This window comes from Dermacentor andersoni, chromosome 3 (genome assembly GCF_023375885.2).
Source record: "Dermacentor andersoni chromosome 3, qqDerAnde1_hic_scaffold, whole genome shotgun sequence".
NCBI lineage: Eukaryota > Metazoa > Arthropoda > Arachnida > Ixodida > Ixodidae > Dermacentor > Dermacentor andersoni.
In genome coordinates this window covers 23,955,737-23,971,642 of record NC_092816.1, presented here as the reverse complement: position 1 = coordinate 23,971,642, position 15,906 = coordinate 23,955,737, and the positions used below count along the sequence as shown (strand labels likewise).

Sequence of the window (15,906 nt, the reverse complement as noted above, 5' to 3'; positions counted from 1 at the left end):
AAGGCACTCATACGGTACACGCAACTTTTTGCTGACTGGTGTTGAACCTCGTACATGTGGTATATGTGGTGAAAGACTGATCGTCATCCACGTCCTTGTGGAATGTCGGGAAACGGAAATTGATAGGAAAAAGCACTTTCCTTTAGCATATCAACAGCGTACCTCATTACATCCAGCATAGTCTCTTGGCACAATTCCATTATTCAACACCAAATATGTTTAAAATTTTTTTAGATTACATTCTTACACTGCACGTTATCAGTCCAAGAGTTACGTAGTGTGGCCTCTCACTAGAAGCTGCTGCTGCGTTCATTACATCAAGTATAGCACGTGTCTCAGGCCCCTGCACCCAAAGGCATTGATGAGGCAATAGTGCTACATTCACCTACATGTTTCATTACGTCATCCCTGCATAAAGCCCGGAATACATGGAACGAATAACCGGCGTCCGAGCGACGAACTTCCTTGGGCGGCGAACGCCCGACGGCCGGCGTCCAAAAATTTGACGGCCGCCGCCGACCTGCCTGTCCAAATATTTTCGTCGGGCCGCCGGAAGCGTCGAGCGCGCAGCGGCGGACGACAGCCAATCGGGAGGCGCGAGTTCCGGTCGCTAGGCATGCTGGTTTTTCGCGTGCGGGCCTTTTCTCGTCTTCTGCAACCACGTTGGTGTCTGCGCTAGTGTTGATGTATTTTTCAGTTATAAAAGCGGTATATGCCACCTTAAGCAGCGCTTATATTTGTTTCATCATTTATTACAACGCGTATGCTAAGTCTGATAACGCTGGGGCCAACACGGCGAACTCGCGGCGGCGTCCGCCCGCTGTTCGCCTCATGTATTGCTATGCAGCGCATCTTCGACGTCTTGCCGCCGCGCCCCTGTTCGCCGCACCGCGTTCGCCGTGACAATTCGCTCCATGTAGCCCGCGCTTAACAAAACACTTATGTTCATAGTTCACACCTCTGGTCATGGTCATTATTTTAATACTCCTATATTTTGTGCAATTTACAGCGACTGATTTTAGGCCTATTTACATCCACCATTCCAAGCACATTTCTCCATTTCATAAATGAATAATTGAATACCCATCATCATGTGTATGGTGCTCTTTGGCCATGTCTGGCCCTTTTGCCATAAAACCCCATACGTCTATCAACTGTCGCGACCCAACAGCTTTGCACCTACAACAAAAAGAGGTGCAGTCTCTCCTGTCTTTCAAGCAGGATGTAGTCAAAACCTTAACCAGGTCTAACCCAAATCGAAATGGTGCCAGGGAATGAAGGTACAAAAGCAGACCGGCAGCTCCAGAGGCCAGACCAGTTTAACCACCTGACAGTGACACGAGAAAATGGTTTTGACCACTTCCCAGAATTTTGTATTTTGTAAAATTGGAAGTGGAATGAGATGCAGGAACAAAGATGGCAAAGCAAAGTCGAAAGTTTGGTGCATGAAATGCAGTGTTTTCTTGTGCCTGCAAGGGTAAAATTGTTCCTTTCATTTTTACCATGCTCCCAACTAATGTCCACATTTGTGGACGCTCATTTGTACCATTTGAAGATGAAAATTTTCTCACAATTTTTTTTTCTTTTCTGCACTTCCGAAGCCATCTTAAATTATATGTTGACAATGTTTCTGTTTTTCTTGCCTACATATTTTTTGGGGGCAGTGAAGAGGTTGAAGTGAGATTTGCACTTCCCTTTTCTGGCTCCTTACAGTATTTAGTTTTTAGTGCTGTTACAAGGTTTGACCATGCCCACTGACATCAACAAATTGTTTTCAAACTGCTGACATGGTTGTCTGCAAGATGTTAAGAAATGCACTAAGGGATACAACTGAGAACAAATCATGACCAGACTTCTCATGGTTACATGGTCTCATGGAAATCATGGTTACAGACTTCTGGTTACTATCGCAATCTTTCTTCCCCAACCACATTAAGGAACCACCGCCCCCAAAAGTAGGCACCTGGATGTGCTCCTGTTTGCGAGGCGTTTTGTCGCTTGTCCGAGTGTCTTGCAGCTGCTGCAAATCTATGTCCCATGAAGCAGTGCCAATGAGGGCTAATAAGCTAGGCAGTGTGGCCGTAAATATAAAACAGCACCAGGGACGCAGACAGTGAAAAGCAACTACAGGACAGTGCACCGGGCTGTTGTGAGTGCCTGCTGTGAGTTTGGCCGTGATGACAATCTGCCACTGGCCGAGATGGTAACGGACTGCAAGCAACTTATCCAACACGAACTGTGTGCCTGTCGGTGGTTAATCGACCCAATCTTTGCTTTATGAGATACACGCTGCTAATGTTGCTGTTCCCTCCACCTGTGTTGCACTATCATTCCAATCAGTCCTGCCTACCTGGTTGAACCTTGTACCGACGGAGGTGGCCTCGGCCAAGGCAGTACCGTTCTGCGAATTGTGGTGTTCGTGCACTGCATGTGCAATCCTCCATCGGGCAGACATCGGGGAGCATTCACAGTGACAAAGTCCGCTAGTGCATCAGCCAGGGTGACTCATCAGCGGCTCACTTGGCGGTCCTTTCGCAGCAAAAATGAAGTGAAACGCTCGCTTGGGCGGCATCGAGCGCACAGGGCTGTACTGCGCACGCGACGTGGGGCACTGTGCGGATCTCTACACCAAATATATTGAACGTTCGAGAAATCAAACAGTTAATATTCTATTTGCGAATCAAATTATTCGAACGCTCACTATTCGATTTGGTGATATTCAATATTTGCACACCCCTAGATTAAACACTATATTCTGCATAAATTTCATCCAGTTAGCTTTATTAATAAAAAAAAACATTTTCTCTAAGGCGCATCTCCCTAAAAGAACCCCAGGTCGTCAAAAATAATCTGGAGTTCTCCACTATTTCATTGCTTATGGCCCACTGTGCAGTTTCAAGATTTCAAACCCCAAATATTATGATGTAGCACAAGCTGAAGGTTAGGAGTGGGATGCAAGACGCAGAAGAACACCTCAATTCTTGCACGTTAAATTTTTTTGCAGCTTATGGTGCGGATAAGAGCACATAAATCAAAGTGAGAGGTAACGCGAGGATTGTTGCTGTCTTGGTGAAGATGGAGAGTTCCACTCATCTATGTGCTGGCTTGTGGATGTAACGTCTTGGACAGTAGCTGGATTTCGTACAACTAAGGCATTGAATACGACAGAGTCAGTTCTTTTAGCAGATGTAAACACATTCGACTTCCATCGTACCCCTGTTTGCACAATGTCACAGAGCCAGGACATCCTTGAAGTATGAGGTGTAGGGCTCATGTGAAAGTTGGAGCTCAATTGCCGACAAGAAAGTGAAAACCGTAAGAGAATGAAAGGTATCATTGATGCGTTGAGCTCATCACAGATATGCGCAGACGAACCCACATCATCCATGGCGTGGAAGTACTGACGTGACATTTCCGACTTGGCATTTATTTACAATAAATGTAGGTCAACATCTATAACCCATTGTAATCCATAAAAGCAGCAATACAGGCCATTTCATAACACTCTCCTAGACCTAATATGCAGCCCCGAACTTGTACAAGAGACCATACTTTTCAAAAATATATTTGTTTACTTTGTTATGCTCATGTTCATTCTATTGAGGTACGACTGTACATTAAAGCTCCCAAATCCACCTTCTGTTAGGCCACTTCTGAATGGTCACATGTGAAAGCAAAGATATGCTGCAATGTAGTGAAGGTGCTGACCAATCTGTGATGTTGGTTTCGTGGAGGACTTGCGTCTTTGCAATGCGAGTTGGTAAAGTGTGGCGTTAGTAAATTTCTAGGAGTCCGCTTGCTGAAAAAGTGGCTCGCATCCAGTGCTTCTTTAGTTTTGTGTGTTTTTCATGTGTGTGTAGAAAATATTACAGGAACTTAACAAACGTGCAGGGAGCAAGCGGGGACTGCCTGTGGCCGAGAGTGAGCAAAGCCCGGAGCCCAAGGTAGAGAACAGCACCACAAAAACGACACCATCCATTGGTGAGGACGACTGAATAATATTGCTTCTGGTATTCTAGCCATAATGGCATGATGCTGTTGAACCTCGTTATAAGGAAGTTATGTTCGACAGGAAAATAGCTTTCTTATATATTCAATATTCATTAACTTCTGATATTGACAACAATATATTTAACCCTTTCAGGGTCAGTGACTTAAATATACGGCACCTTAAACAAGTCCAAACTGGTCAATGCCGTATATTTACGGCACCGTCTGTGCATTTAAATAGCGCGCCAATTTCCTAACTCTTTCTTTCATGGCATGTGCTGCCACTATGTGGGAATACACCGAATTTTTTCTTGCGCCTCCCTGGTCTCACTTTTCATTGCATGGTTTGTTTTAGAGCTAGCTTGTTTGCTACGACGCATCTATATACTACCGCTTGTGCATTGGCACACGCGTGGGCAGGCGGCGGTTAGTTTGGGTTTTGTTCCACGGACGGTTTCGGCTTCTTCTGCTCGCAAAACTGATGGCTATGTCGTTACTAATCGCTCAAAGGGCGACCGCCTGTTACTCGCTCGTTTATTGCTCGTAGGGCTGCGCATCATACGAAGAGTCCCACAGTGCATGTGTTTCCGTTTACTTTTCTTTCTTTCTTTTTTTTTTCTTTTTTTTTTTTTTTTTTTTTTTTGAGACTCAAGAAGTTGGCGATAAGATGAAGATCAGTGAAAGCTTATCCCACGTTTCTTTTTTTTTTTTTTCCTTTTTTTCACGGGTACACAACCATACAGTTTTCTTGAGTGTGCTCACCTACACAGTTCGATTACGCTATGAATGTAAATATTATTGTAAGAAGAGTGAAACACGATGCTCACTTCACACCACCTGCTGCAGGGAACAACGGCACGTTTGGGTTATCACCTATAAAGGCATGCATTACGCTTCCAGTGGCACTACGCCACACGCACTGTGAAACAGATAGGTGAAGATGATTATCGATATCGGGTTGGCAGTGACATCTGTGAATACGACGTGCAACGACCTGCGAGGAAGTTTGCTGGTACCGCGGAAGGGAAAACTGAGTGCGTGCCCACACTTTCATGTGACATCGGCGCCAAGGGCTGCAGGGAAGCTGCCGTAGCGGGCACCTACTGCTCTCGGTCACGCTTACCTCACGTCTTTTCTTTTTGACATTGTTGACACACATATGGTTGCAGTTTAGGCATGTACTGAGCATTGGTGCCGAAAAATCTTGTTTTCCGGGAACGTGAAAAACTGGTGAAGAATGTTGTGTAAATGTATTAGGTCATTTTAATTAGTTCTCAATCACAAAAATTCGTGCCGGGAAATCATAAGAAATGAGATTATATCAACACATTTCTACTGTACATATGTTCTTAAAACAGCTGCAAATTGTGGTGACGTGGGTAGTGGCACCATTTCTTTGTGGCACTGGTCAATGCAAACAGCAGCCTAAATATTGGTTTTGGCTATAAATATGTCTTGGCTAAAATGTTTTGGCTATCTATGCCTCGTTAACATTCCTTGCTTGACAATTTGTCTGTGTTAAGATATGAAGCTAACCCAGTCAGATTACCAGCTTAGCATGGCTCGCCTGCTAAAGCTTATTTGCATACATTTCCCATTTATATTAAAGGAGGAAAAGTGGCAGCTTTGCCCAAAGCACAAAGCATTGACAGTAATAACAAGGTTTAGCATTTCACTTTTACTCTTTTATTTGAGGCTTCTACGCTGATTCAACTGCAGGGACGTTTGCGCCACAGTCCAAGAATTTATTGTGGAGTCCAACTGAGTTGCCCTATTAAAGTGGGGGGCAGCTAAACATGCATCACTTTAGCCCGGTCATGTCTGCATGCATACGCAGCTCATAAACCCTGTTATAGAGGTAGTCTGCCACATGTGCAAAGACTAGGCAAGCTGAGATGGCGTGACATCATGCACTGTCTTCCCACGCATTTAGTGCTGGAGGTTGCATAATCTCGAGTTTCAGAGGTGCGTTGAAGCAAAAGGCAGATAAACACGGGCACGGAGTGGATGCGAAAATGTGGCTGGCTTCGCTTCATACTGCTGATGTTAAGATATTGTCAACACGGTATCAAGCCATACCTTTCGTCTCCGACTCTCAATTTCAACAAAACTATAATTTTTTTTTCCCTCAAACTTGTATTTGTCCAATTGGCCAATGATTTGGAAAATTTTGCAGCCCCTTCCATGTAAGAAAAATTCATCGGCAACTGCACTTAGTTGTATAAGAGATCGAATTTTAATATAACAATGCAAATTGCCGACTTTACCAATTGCATTTTGTCGAGCTTTAACTGTACTCAAATATATCCGCAACGCGTCGGCAAAAATTCACCTGGAGTGTCCATATAATTGCTATCACAATGAGTAGTGAACCTTGCCAATTGTGAAAGGCGGTGTTCTCTTTTGAAGGTTTGAAGTGTGAAGTTGCTTTGACCTTTTCTCTGCAAACTTTTTTCGGAGAAAATTCCATAAGTCCATGTATTTGACCAGTCTCTTCTTTTGCATTTTCTTCTGTGCAGAGGAACCTGACACTGATTGCCGGATATGCTTCGAGAACTCAATTGAGAGTGTGCTCATAAACTGTGGCCACTCGCTCACATGCCACGACTGTGGCCTGAAGCTACTGCAAAGCCGTGACCCTCAGTGCCCCGTCTGCCGACAGCGTATAGTCAATGTCATCCGCATTTACAAAGCCTGAGTGATGGCTAGCTGATGATAGTCACCTGACTGCCTATATAGCACTTGGCCAACAGTGAGTTGCGGGGGAGGGCGTGAAGCAAATGCGCTGCTTCAGAAGAAGCATGGCTAAGTGTTTCTTCTTCACGGAATTTTTCAAGCGTTACAGCCTGTGAAGAAGATAAACTGAATGAAAAAGAAAGCCCTGGAAATAGCTGTGCATGTTCTTCACAAGCAGACCTGCACAGCATGGGGCTCATGTTTAGATTATACTGTAACTAAATTTTCAGTTTTCCTAAGTGCACTTCTGTCACGCAACTATAACAGCAATTCACTCGTGCATTCATTTCTCAGCACTCTGTGCCCACTATGTTCCAGCCTTTAGTGTCAACGATACAAATATTCAGCTGGGCTGCATGTTACTGAGAACTGCATTGTAAAAATGTCGGAGATATCTGTTGTGGACAGAAGTGTGCTTCTGGACAAAGCGAAATATTTTTGAACGAGTGTACCTTGTGCAGACAACAAATTTAAGTTGCTCTTGCTTACTGTATCATAAAGGTTGTGTAGAGGCACGATTAGTGGCTAAATGAATGCCTCCGAAGAGTGCATGAATCGCTGCTGCTCCATTTACAGTATCGCACTCTGGTTGTTGCGTCTGAAGCCACGAACAAAGCCATAGAATGGCAGTACTGACAGTATGCACTCTATGATTTGAAGCAACGCATAGTATAGTTTCTCGATGGTGTGCTCTCGTAACGATTACTAAAGTCCCCGACTATAAATAGGCGCAAGTTCTTAATGGCGCATTAAATTGTCTCAAATGTGTTGTAAAGTTTCTTCTTGTTTCACTTGATAACTCGAGTGCTCTTTACCTTCAACTGGAATTCTCACTGGAGCCAGTGACATAATGGTTGCTTTTACTCCTTGTGTTTTCAGTATAGATAGTTGGGGGACACTCATTAAATTGTTGCTATCATTTGGACATGTTTATTAAAGCGTTGCATTGTGTCGTTCAAAGTAGTAATGAGTGCTTTTAATGAATTTCCTGCTATAATTCGCTATGCTCTCCTTTACTCTGTTATTTGTACTCCTGCTGTGCTACTGGATGAGCCGATGCAAGTGCCCCTCGGTAGAGATGGATGGATGGTCGCGCTAATTTCCTAGCCCGAAGCAGACCGCTCCCACATTAGGATGTCAAATTAATTGCAAACAGCATCCTTCACGACTTATGGGTGTTTCAAATTGTCTAGCAAAGGGTCCTGCATTTCAAGGCTCTGCCATTGCATTCAGCAGGAATGATGGATGCCAAGTTTAGTTGTTTGTGAGCATGGAATCACCACGGCTCTATTATGCCAAGAAAAACGTATAGGTGTATTTTACAAAATGAAATTTCACAAGCACAGTAAAGTGCTTGAAAAGGATAGGAAATACAATAGCACTGTATATTTGGTTTGGTAGATTAAGGGTGACGTAACAGAAAGAATTGGTTATAATTTATTAGATGTTGATTGCACACTTTAGCTCTAGGAAGTGAGGGCACTGAAGTGTGTCCTTTGCTGTATCCTATCGATGACAGTTCATGATCTACTCCCCCTTTTTAAAAACATTATGGTTTGAGTGTTCATTCAAAAGAGCAAGTTTATAGTACAAGGCATCTGATTGCATCGGCTCTAGAAAGACCCTCTACTCAAGCTTTCAGTATAAGTGAAACCTGTAATTGGTATACCTTTAGCTTTCAGTATTGCTGTGTTGCTACCATATCCATGCCTGTTTTAATAACTCCACACTCAAGCTAGTAATGTTATACTGCATAAGTAAATAAGTGATAAAAGTCTGCCTTGTTACAATTTTGTTTTGTTTTCTTTGTTCTAAATTTAGCTTGCATTGTATTGTCATATCTGGTACTTCTTTCATTAGAACCAATGAAATATGCACATCAGACCCAGAATCTGTTATAAAGATTCATTGCCTGTCTCTCATTTCAGTGAAAAATCTGTATTCCTTCGCTTTGTACGGCTAAAACATTCAATTGCACTTTCTCTAATGAGACATTCGCAGACTCTCAAAGGAAAAAAAGAACTGCATTCTAGCTGGTGCAAAGGCTTTGGGGATATGGTGTTTTGCTGCTGGTTGTGAGGTCTTGATTCGAAACCCAACCTTGCCAGTCACATTCTGAAGGGTGCACAGAGAAGAAACACCAGTGTGCTAGGTTGACATGCACATTAAAGAACTTCTAGTTCAAGCTGCCGCGGCGGCAAGTGAAAATCGCAAATTTTTTGCTGCCTGTTCGCAAATAAAACAGTTCTGCATGTGTGTTTGGGACAATAAGACATAAATAGTTATTTTCTGGCCAGTAAGTCTATAGCCACTCATCTGCCATTGTCTGTTAATTATTAGATCGCTTAGTGTGTGCCTAATTCATGTTCCCAGCCAACTATGTGTTAATGAGGTTTTACTGCATCTATTTGCATATGTTTGTCATATTATGAATGTTAGAAAAATGTTAAACTAACCTTGATTATAACACTCCTAGAAATGCAAACAGGTTGGCTTTATTACAAGCAGAGTCTTGGTATGCTAGAAAGTTGCAGAAACCAACAGTAGGTTTTAAAACATCTCCATAAAGCTTTTTATTAGGTTACCTTGATGCTATAGATGTCAGGAGTGTTTTCTTGGTACTCGTTGAATAATTCACCAACTAAAACAACGATCACATTGCATACGAAAGTGTGCAGGCATGATGTCAGCCTGGCATGCTTTTCAAACTTTTCCTGCACAAAAGAGCCCATCTAGGACATTCCATCATACCATAATCATCCGTGCCACATTTTGGGCACAATGTCTAGATGCACAAGCTTGGCCTTGTTATTCTCAGTTACATGGTGTTTACTTGTGATGCTCCTTTTGCAATTGTCAAGTTGAATTAGTCCAAATCGCATCATATCAATGTCAAAAGCCGAGTAATACACATGTTGAGGGCCGTAAACTAAAAGGCACAACACGGCTTGACGACTCCCACAGTCCCTTTAACTTAGCACAGATGGACGGGAACATAACTGTACAGTAAAGATATTGCTTACTTTAGCAAAAAAAAATTTACCGCTCAATGAGCTGCCCTAGCTTGTAAGTTGTTAAAAGAAGTTGATCCTTTGAGATTCTTTTCCTTCCTTGCACCAGCACACATACCATGTTCATAACTTTTCATTTTCAAAGTGTTGCATTTGTTCAAGGGTTCCGACAGACAAGAAGGTAGAGCCGTCATTATGAGCTTTCTTTTGGAAAAGCAAATAAACTCATTTTCAGTTTATGCAGTCACTGGAATTGTAAAAATAATACTCACGGTATCTTAATCATATTGCTTGCATGGAGCAAGCCTAACGGGGCCCTGCAGCATGTTTTGAACATGCTAATTAAATTCGCATAGTTGCTGAACATTGCTCCCAAGAACACCTGAGCAAAGTACTATTCCTGTAGACTCAGCAGGGAGCCTATGAGTTTGCTCAAGACTGTCTGCCTTTTCCTTTAACTTGTTAAAATTCCTTCAACTTCTTGTGAAGCAGAAATGAACATTATGGCTATGGTCAGATATTTTTTTACATGAAAATTTCTTTCAGAAGACAACAAAGATGTCATGACTGATAAGGTGCTTTCACCCTCCGCTGGCAGATGTTAAAGAATCAGGAATGTTAGCTTAATCTCCATTAGTACCTTACTATTCCTCAACAGAAAGACAGCCACTCTTACCATGAGAGAAAGCTTGATAAGCCAGATTCGAAGTGTCACACTGTCTTTTTGACAAGGACAAAACCAAAGCACAGACACGAACAAGCATCTACCTTAAAACTCCATCATAAAAGCTGGTGCTTGTGCTTGTCTGTTCTTCAACTTTGTCCTTGTGAAACAGTTGCACTGTTCTATCTTGAATCGTGCAAAAACCAGCAAGCTGAGTCTTTGGCATTACTGGGGATCAAAAAAAAGACTAACTGGACGACTACTGGTGACACCACCCTAAGGTCCTTCACCAGATCACCGTGATGTGATGGATATTGCTGGTGTGTACACATGTCTAGTAAATTGTTTACGATAAAGAAGGACTACGTTGCATTTTAAAAGAACCAGTGAATAAACCTAGCACCTTTTTAGCGCCAAACCGGCCAGGATACATTAAAATCTAAATCTGCTAAAATCGTCAGTGTGTGGTTGCAATATGAATTCATAAAATAAATTGGTCTCCCACTGACGTGCCAGAGCTGAAGTTTTGCTGCGATAGTTAACGAGAAAGTTTGCTTTCATTTTGTACCTCTTTCTGCCAAATGAATGACAACACCATCTTTAAAGAATCGTTTACTTGTATCAGATGATTCAGTGTTGCCCTTTTATCATCAGCGGATGATGATAAAATTCCTTGGTCCTGCAGTGAACATTTCTATGTCCTCTGCAGGACAAAGGCTTCTTCCAGCAGTCTCCAATTACCCCTATCTTGCTGATTGCAAGTTATGCTTGCAAATTTCCTTGTCACACCACCTAATTCTCTGGCGTCCTTGGCTGCGCTTACCTTTCTTTGGCACCCATTCCCTAACTCTTAATTCTGTTGCCCTTTAGTGTCCCTTTAACGTTATGCCTCTGGCCTCCAAAGTTAGGCTCTGCGGTGAATCAACTTCGATGGCCATCAAAGCTCATCATGATGATGGGTGGAGTAGCCACTAAAGTGACTGTTTGGGCACGTTGGTAGAACACGAACGCAGCTTTTTGCACGCAAGACGAGGACAGAGAAGAGGCTAAGACACACAAACACAGATTACAACAGCGTTTTATTTTGAGGAAAGCAACCGCACATATAGCAAAATCTGTGGCACTTCACGTGCGCGCCTCCACAGAAAATTCTTATCTCTATGCACGAAGGATAGCTCCTTATTGGAAAGGGCGATAGACTGTTTCGACACACAAGTGTCCCCATACCTGTCAATCAGTTTTGCTTCGATGATCTCGCGGGTTAACTGATCACGACTTTGGCGGACAATTGAGCAAGCACGATATACCGGTTTACACGTGACTTAACAAACATCGCTACTCATTGACACAGTGACTTAACTTTGAGCACAGTAGGAACATCGAAAGTGAGTAGTTGAAGAAGGCCTGTTAGGTACAGAATGCGATTGCCAGTAACTCCCCTCGTGCAAAGCACATCCAGAAACATCTTGCTACGAAGGATTCATGACGTGATGCACTTGATAGCAGACAAATTCCACATCTCTCCGAAATAGTGTTGTAGGGCCTTTTAAGAATATAAATATACTCTTTTCAGATCACTTTTCCATTGAAGCATCGGGAAGCACCTGTCATGTCTCGGCTGGTAACTTTCTATATACATTAAAAGTCCAGCTCGTCAATTTATTTTGGTGGAATATATAAACTAAAAGTAAAGTTCATGGGTTACTTTCTTGCGTTTACACTGGCTAGAAGGCTGTCTCCTGACCTTCGGCTATAGGTCTGCCCGTGCTTGGCTATAGTTTTGCTGAAACGTGGACTAGAAGGTGTTGGAAAGCTTGTGAAAAGTAGTTCTTGTGTTGCTGTTTGCTCCACCATTTTTTTTTTTCTGTGAGCATTGTTTAGATATTTTCATTAGTAATTGCAATTTTCTTTGAGCACTGAATGGTTAGTGGTTCTGCAACTCATATTTACGGTTTATTTGGGACTATCATGATTGTCTTTGCATATATCGGTGTTTACTCTGTGTGTTCATGCAATGTGCAAAGTCTTTCTATTTTGTTGTTGTATTGTCTGTGATATGTCCCTGCTTGGTGTGTCCCAAGTTTCCTTTCTTCATTGTGAACTTTTGTTTTGTCCTAATGCTGGTGTGTTCAAACAGCAAGCAAAAAAGAAGAGATTTCCACTTTTGGAAGCATATCATGCTCAAGTTATTAAAACATTTCAGGTTCCTTCAGCACACTGTCAGATCAGCATAAACTGCTCATTTACATGTAGGTTATCCAAAGAAATTACTAACAGTATTAGAGTGAAGAGACACTCAAGGCAGACATATTTGTACATCTTTATACATTGGTAATTTGTTATTCTGAAAATCCATTTGTTTTGTACCAAGGTGCGATATGGGCACGCAGAGATTTGCAGTTAAAGGGAGTGCACATCTTTGCTAATTTGACCTATTCACAAAAGGTGCTGCGACAGCTAGTGATATTTGTCAAGATTGCCAGCACAGTGCAGGAACCCTTGACCTAATTTTTTTCCCTCACATGCCGTGCAGTTTAGTCTTCACTGGTAGTTGTTAATCACTCTTGACAAATTGCCAGGTTGATGTACTACAGGCATGAAAAGTTTGTGGCATGGCTCCTGTGATAAGCTGAAATTTTCATGGAGTTAGGCTGTGCAGCTTGTTGAAAAATAGACCAGTGTGCTCACCACAAGCTCTGCAACTGCAAGTATTTGCTGCTATTCAGCTTTTTTTGTAGGCACCCTGCCCCATTAACTTTTGATGCTAATTGTGCATCATCCAGCGTTCACTAGATTGATCACGTGAAGCAGCAACGAGGTGAAGCCCAACATATTCTTGCTATGATACCTGTAAGCGGTCATCCATTTGTGCAGTAAGATGTCACCTTAATTGCTGAAATGCGTGCTGTTTATTATCCAGATTAGTTGGTATACACAGTGAACTGGCTTTAGCCAGGATTACCGTCGGATCATTGGTCGTCTATCAACATGCCATTACTTGGAATGCAAAAATTGCTGAGCTTCATGTGGCATTTTGAGGAAGTTGTGTATCTGTGTTTGTGTTCATTTTTTTTTTCTCTTCGTGCAAAATTGTGAAACTTCAAAAACACAACTTCCTAAATGTGTAACAGCCCTAAGAAGCCTCAGTTCTGTACAAATGGCGGTTGTTATTTGAGAAGTGTTAAAAGAAACGTCATACTGTCTTCAATACTTGCGTTAAATAACTCGTGGTGCAAGTCTGCAACTAGATTCAGTGGTCGCCCAGTGCAATGCTCTTGGGTTGTGAGAGGTCATTATTTCACATTCTTCATTTCCACTTTCTAGTGGCCCACTGTGCCTTTTAGTCTGTCATATGTTCTTACAAAGCATGTATTGCTAAGCTGATGTTTCAGGAGCGGGAAAAGGGAAGAGGGAAGTTTCTTTCTCTTTCACCTCTCATGAGCATGCACAGTTTTATAGGTTGCATAGTCATTACATGCTGAGAATTCTGCACTAAAGATTGCATATATATGCAAGTGGGGCCTTTGTGTTCAAATGTGTGACTTGCAGGATTTACTTTGGGGACCTTCTGGCATAGCTACAATCTTTTCACCAGCTGTGCCATAAGTTGCTGCTTCTGAAATGGCCTGGCTTCCTTAATGAAGTCCTCATGAGCCTGCCTGATCCTGAGCTCTCATATGACAAGTGATTGTCGGGGACCTGTGCTGAGGCTTCTCATAGCACATCCTCCTCATCAAATGCTTGTGCCTGCTGAAGCCACCAAGCAATGAACTACTGGTAGTGTAACACTTCTATGATAGCTCTGTCTAAGAAACTAATGTTCAACAGTCACTGTGCATGTGTTCAGGCAGTGTACACAAGACTCAACAAATGTCTTTTGTATTGACCACTTAGCCTTCTTTTTATTGTAATACAGGCAGGAAACCAGGCTTGGACACATGGCTTGTAAGTTTCTAAATGAACTTAGCTTTGTATGGTCTAAGGAGGGTTATGTGCTTTGCTACGGCACTAAAGGAGCAGTATTGCTCTACATGTATAGCATATCCACAACACACTGTTGCTTATTTACAACCTCAAACTATTAAAGCTACAAAATGCATTCCCCCCAGCTGTAAACGTTTAGAAAGGATTCTACTGCTGTCCAAATATGAACAGAATACAGGAACCTTTGGGGCAATGTGATTTGATTTCATGTTTTCTTCTAAAGGTTTCGTCTGTAATTGGCAGTACATAGTAAATCAGGCCACTTTGATGGTGTACTTATCTCCTGCAAGGTTCTAACAGTGATTTTGGCTGTTATACATATGAATCAAAAGGTACGTATTCTTTTGCTGTGTGCAAGCTTTATTCTGTATTTTGATCCATTGTCCTTGTCTATTCTGAATCATTGTTCATGCACTGCATGTCTTAGATCTTTTGCTGCTGCACGCATTGAGTACACAGAATCTTTCCTCACACTTGAAACTTGCATATCATTATACTGAGTTCTTATAAAATATACATATTTCACAATGTGATGCAAAGTAGTTTGTGCTTGAATGTTCCCTCAAGCCCTGCGAGTTGAAGCTAGTTATCGTGCAGTTTGAAAATGACCTAAACTTGCTCATTTTTATGTTCTTTAATCTTTTGGGCTCTCTGTTGCCAAACATTAGAAAATTGTTTATTCTGTGGTGTGCTTTCAATATGCAAGGACTGGTGACTTTCACGCTGGAGCAGTTAGCCCTTACTGCGCTTCTCTGCAATTTGCTTTTGTGCAGTCAGCCAGAATAAAGACAGTTTTATAAAGCGTAAATTTTCGCTGTGTCCTGATAAGTAGTGCAGCCATTATTATCTCATCTGCTTTGCTTCGTAAGCACACATTAACTCTCACACATATAAAAGCAAAAGAGCTACACCATTAAACTAGCACTATCATAACTGACATGTGCCCATAGCGCCGAGCCAAAATGAAGAGAACAAGCAGTGCCTTATGCTTTGGCTGTACAATGCTCAATGAATGAAACGACCACTATTGGCTGTGAGACCAGGCTACAAGTGGCAGCACCATCAGCGTGTTGGTATGACTGGAGGCTCGGCGGCAATTCACTGCGAGATTTGGGCCAATTGTTTGGTAATGACACATACTGTGGTAATGAAACGTGCTGACTGCAGTGATCTGATTATATATTGTGCTCCAATGCCACTTCTTGCACAAAACACTCTAAACTTTCCTACTATATGTGAAATCGGCGTGAAACGCAGTTTCTGCTCCGGTACACTCGTGGTGCTTTTTGTTGGCGTTCGGCTTGCATTCAGCCTATTCTGTTGGCACTGCTGTTGTGCAATTCAACTTTTTGCCATTCTTGCACTGGCTAGAAGAATGCCTGTATTCCTGTACAATGAAGTTGAAGTAGCTGTTTATTGTTACTCTACTTCACCACTTGTAAGCATACATACTTTCGCTTCTTTTTTTTTTCGATTATCAGTCGAATACAAGATAGTTGCTAAGTTTGGTTAAACAAGGCA

At 42.2% G+C, this 15,906-nt stretch overlaps 1 protein-coding gene across 1 annotated transcript in view; it reads left to right on the top strand.

Annotated features, from left to right (window-relative positions):
- The window catches only part of LOC126518811 (protein neuralized-like), a 40,041-nt gene extending 24,848 nt beyond the window's left edge, over nucleotides 1-15,193 (top strand). Inside the window, exons 10-11 of the mRNA XM_050168550.3 lie at nucleotides 3,892-3,981; nucleotides 6,510-15,193. Of these exons, the coding sequence (XP_050024507.1) occupies nucleotides 3,892-3,981; nucleotides 6,510-6,688 (269 nt within the window). The 3' untranslated portion in view covers nucleotides 6,689-15,193. The remainder of the gene's footprint in view (nucleotides 1-3,891; nucleotides 3,982-6,509) is intronic.
- The last annotated feature ends 713 nt before the right edge of the window (nucleotides 15,194-15,906 follow it).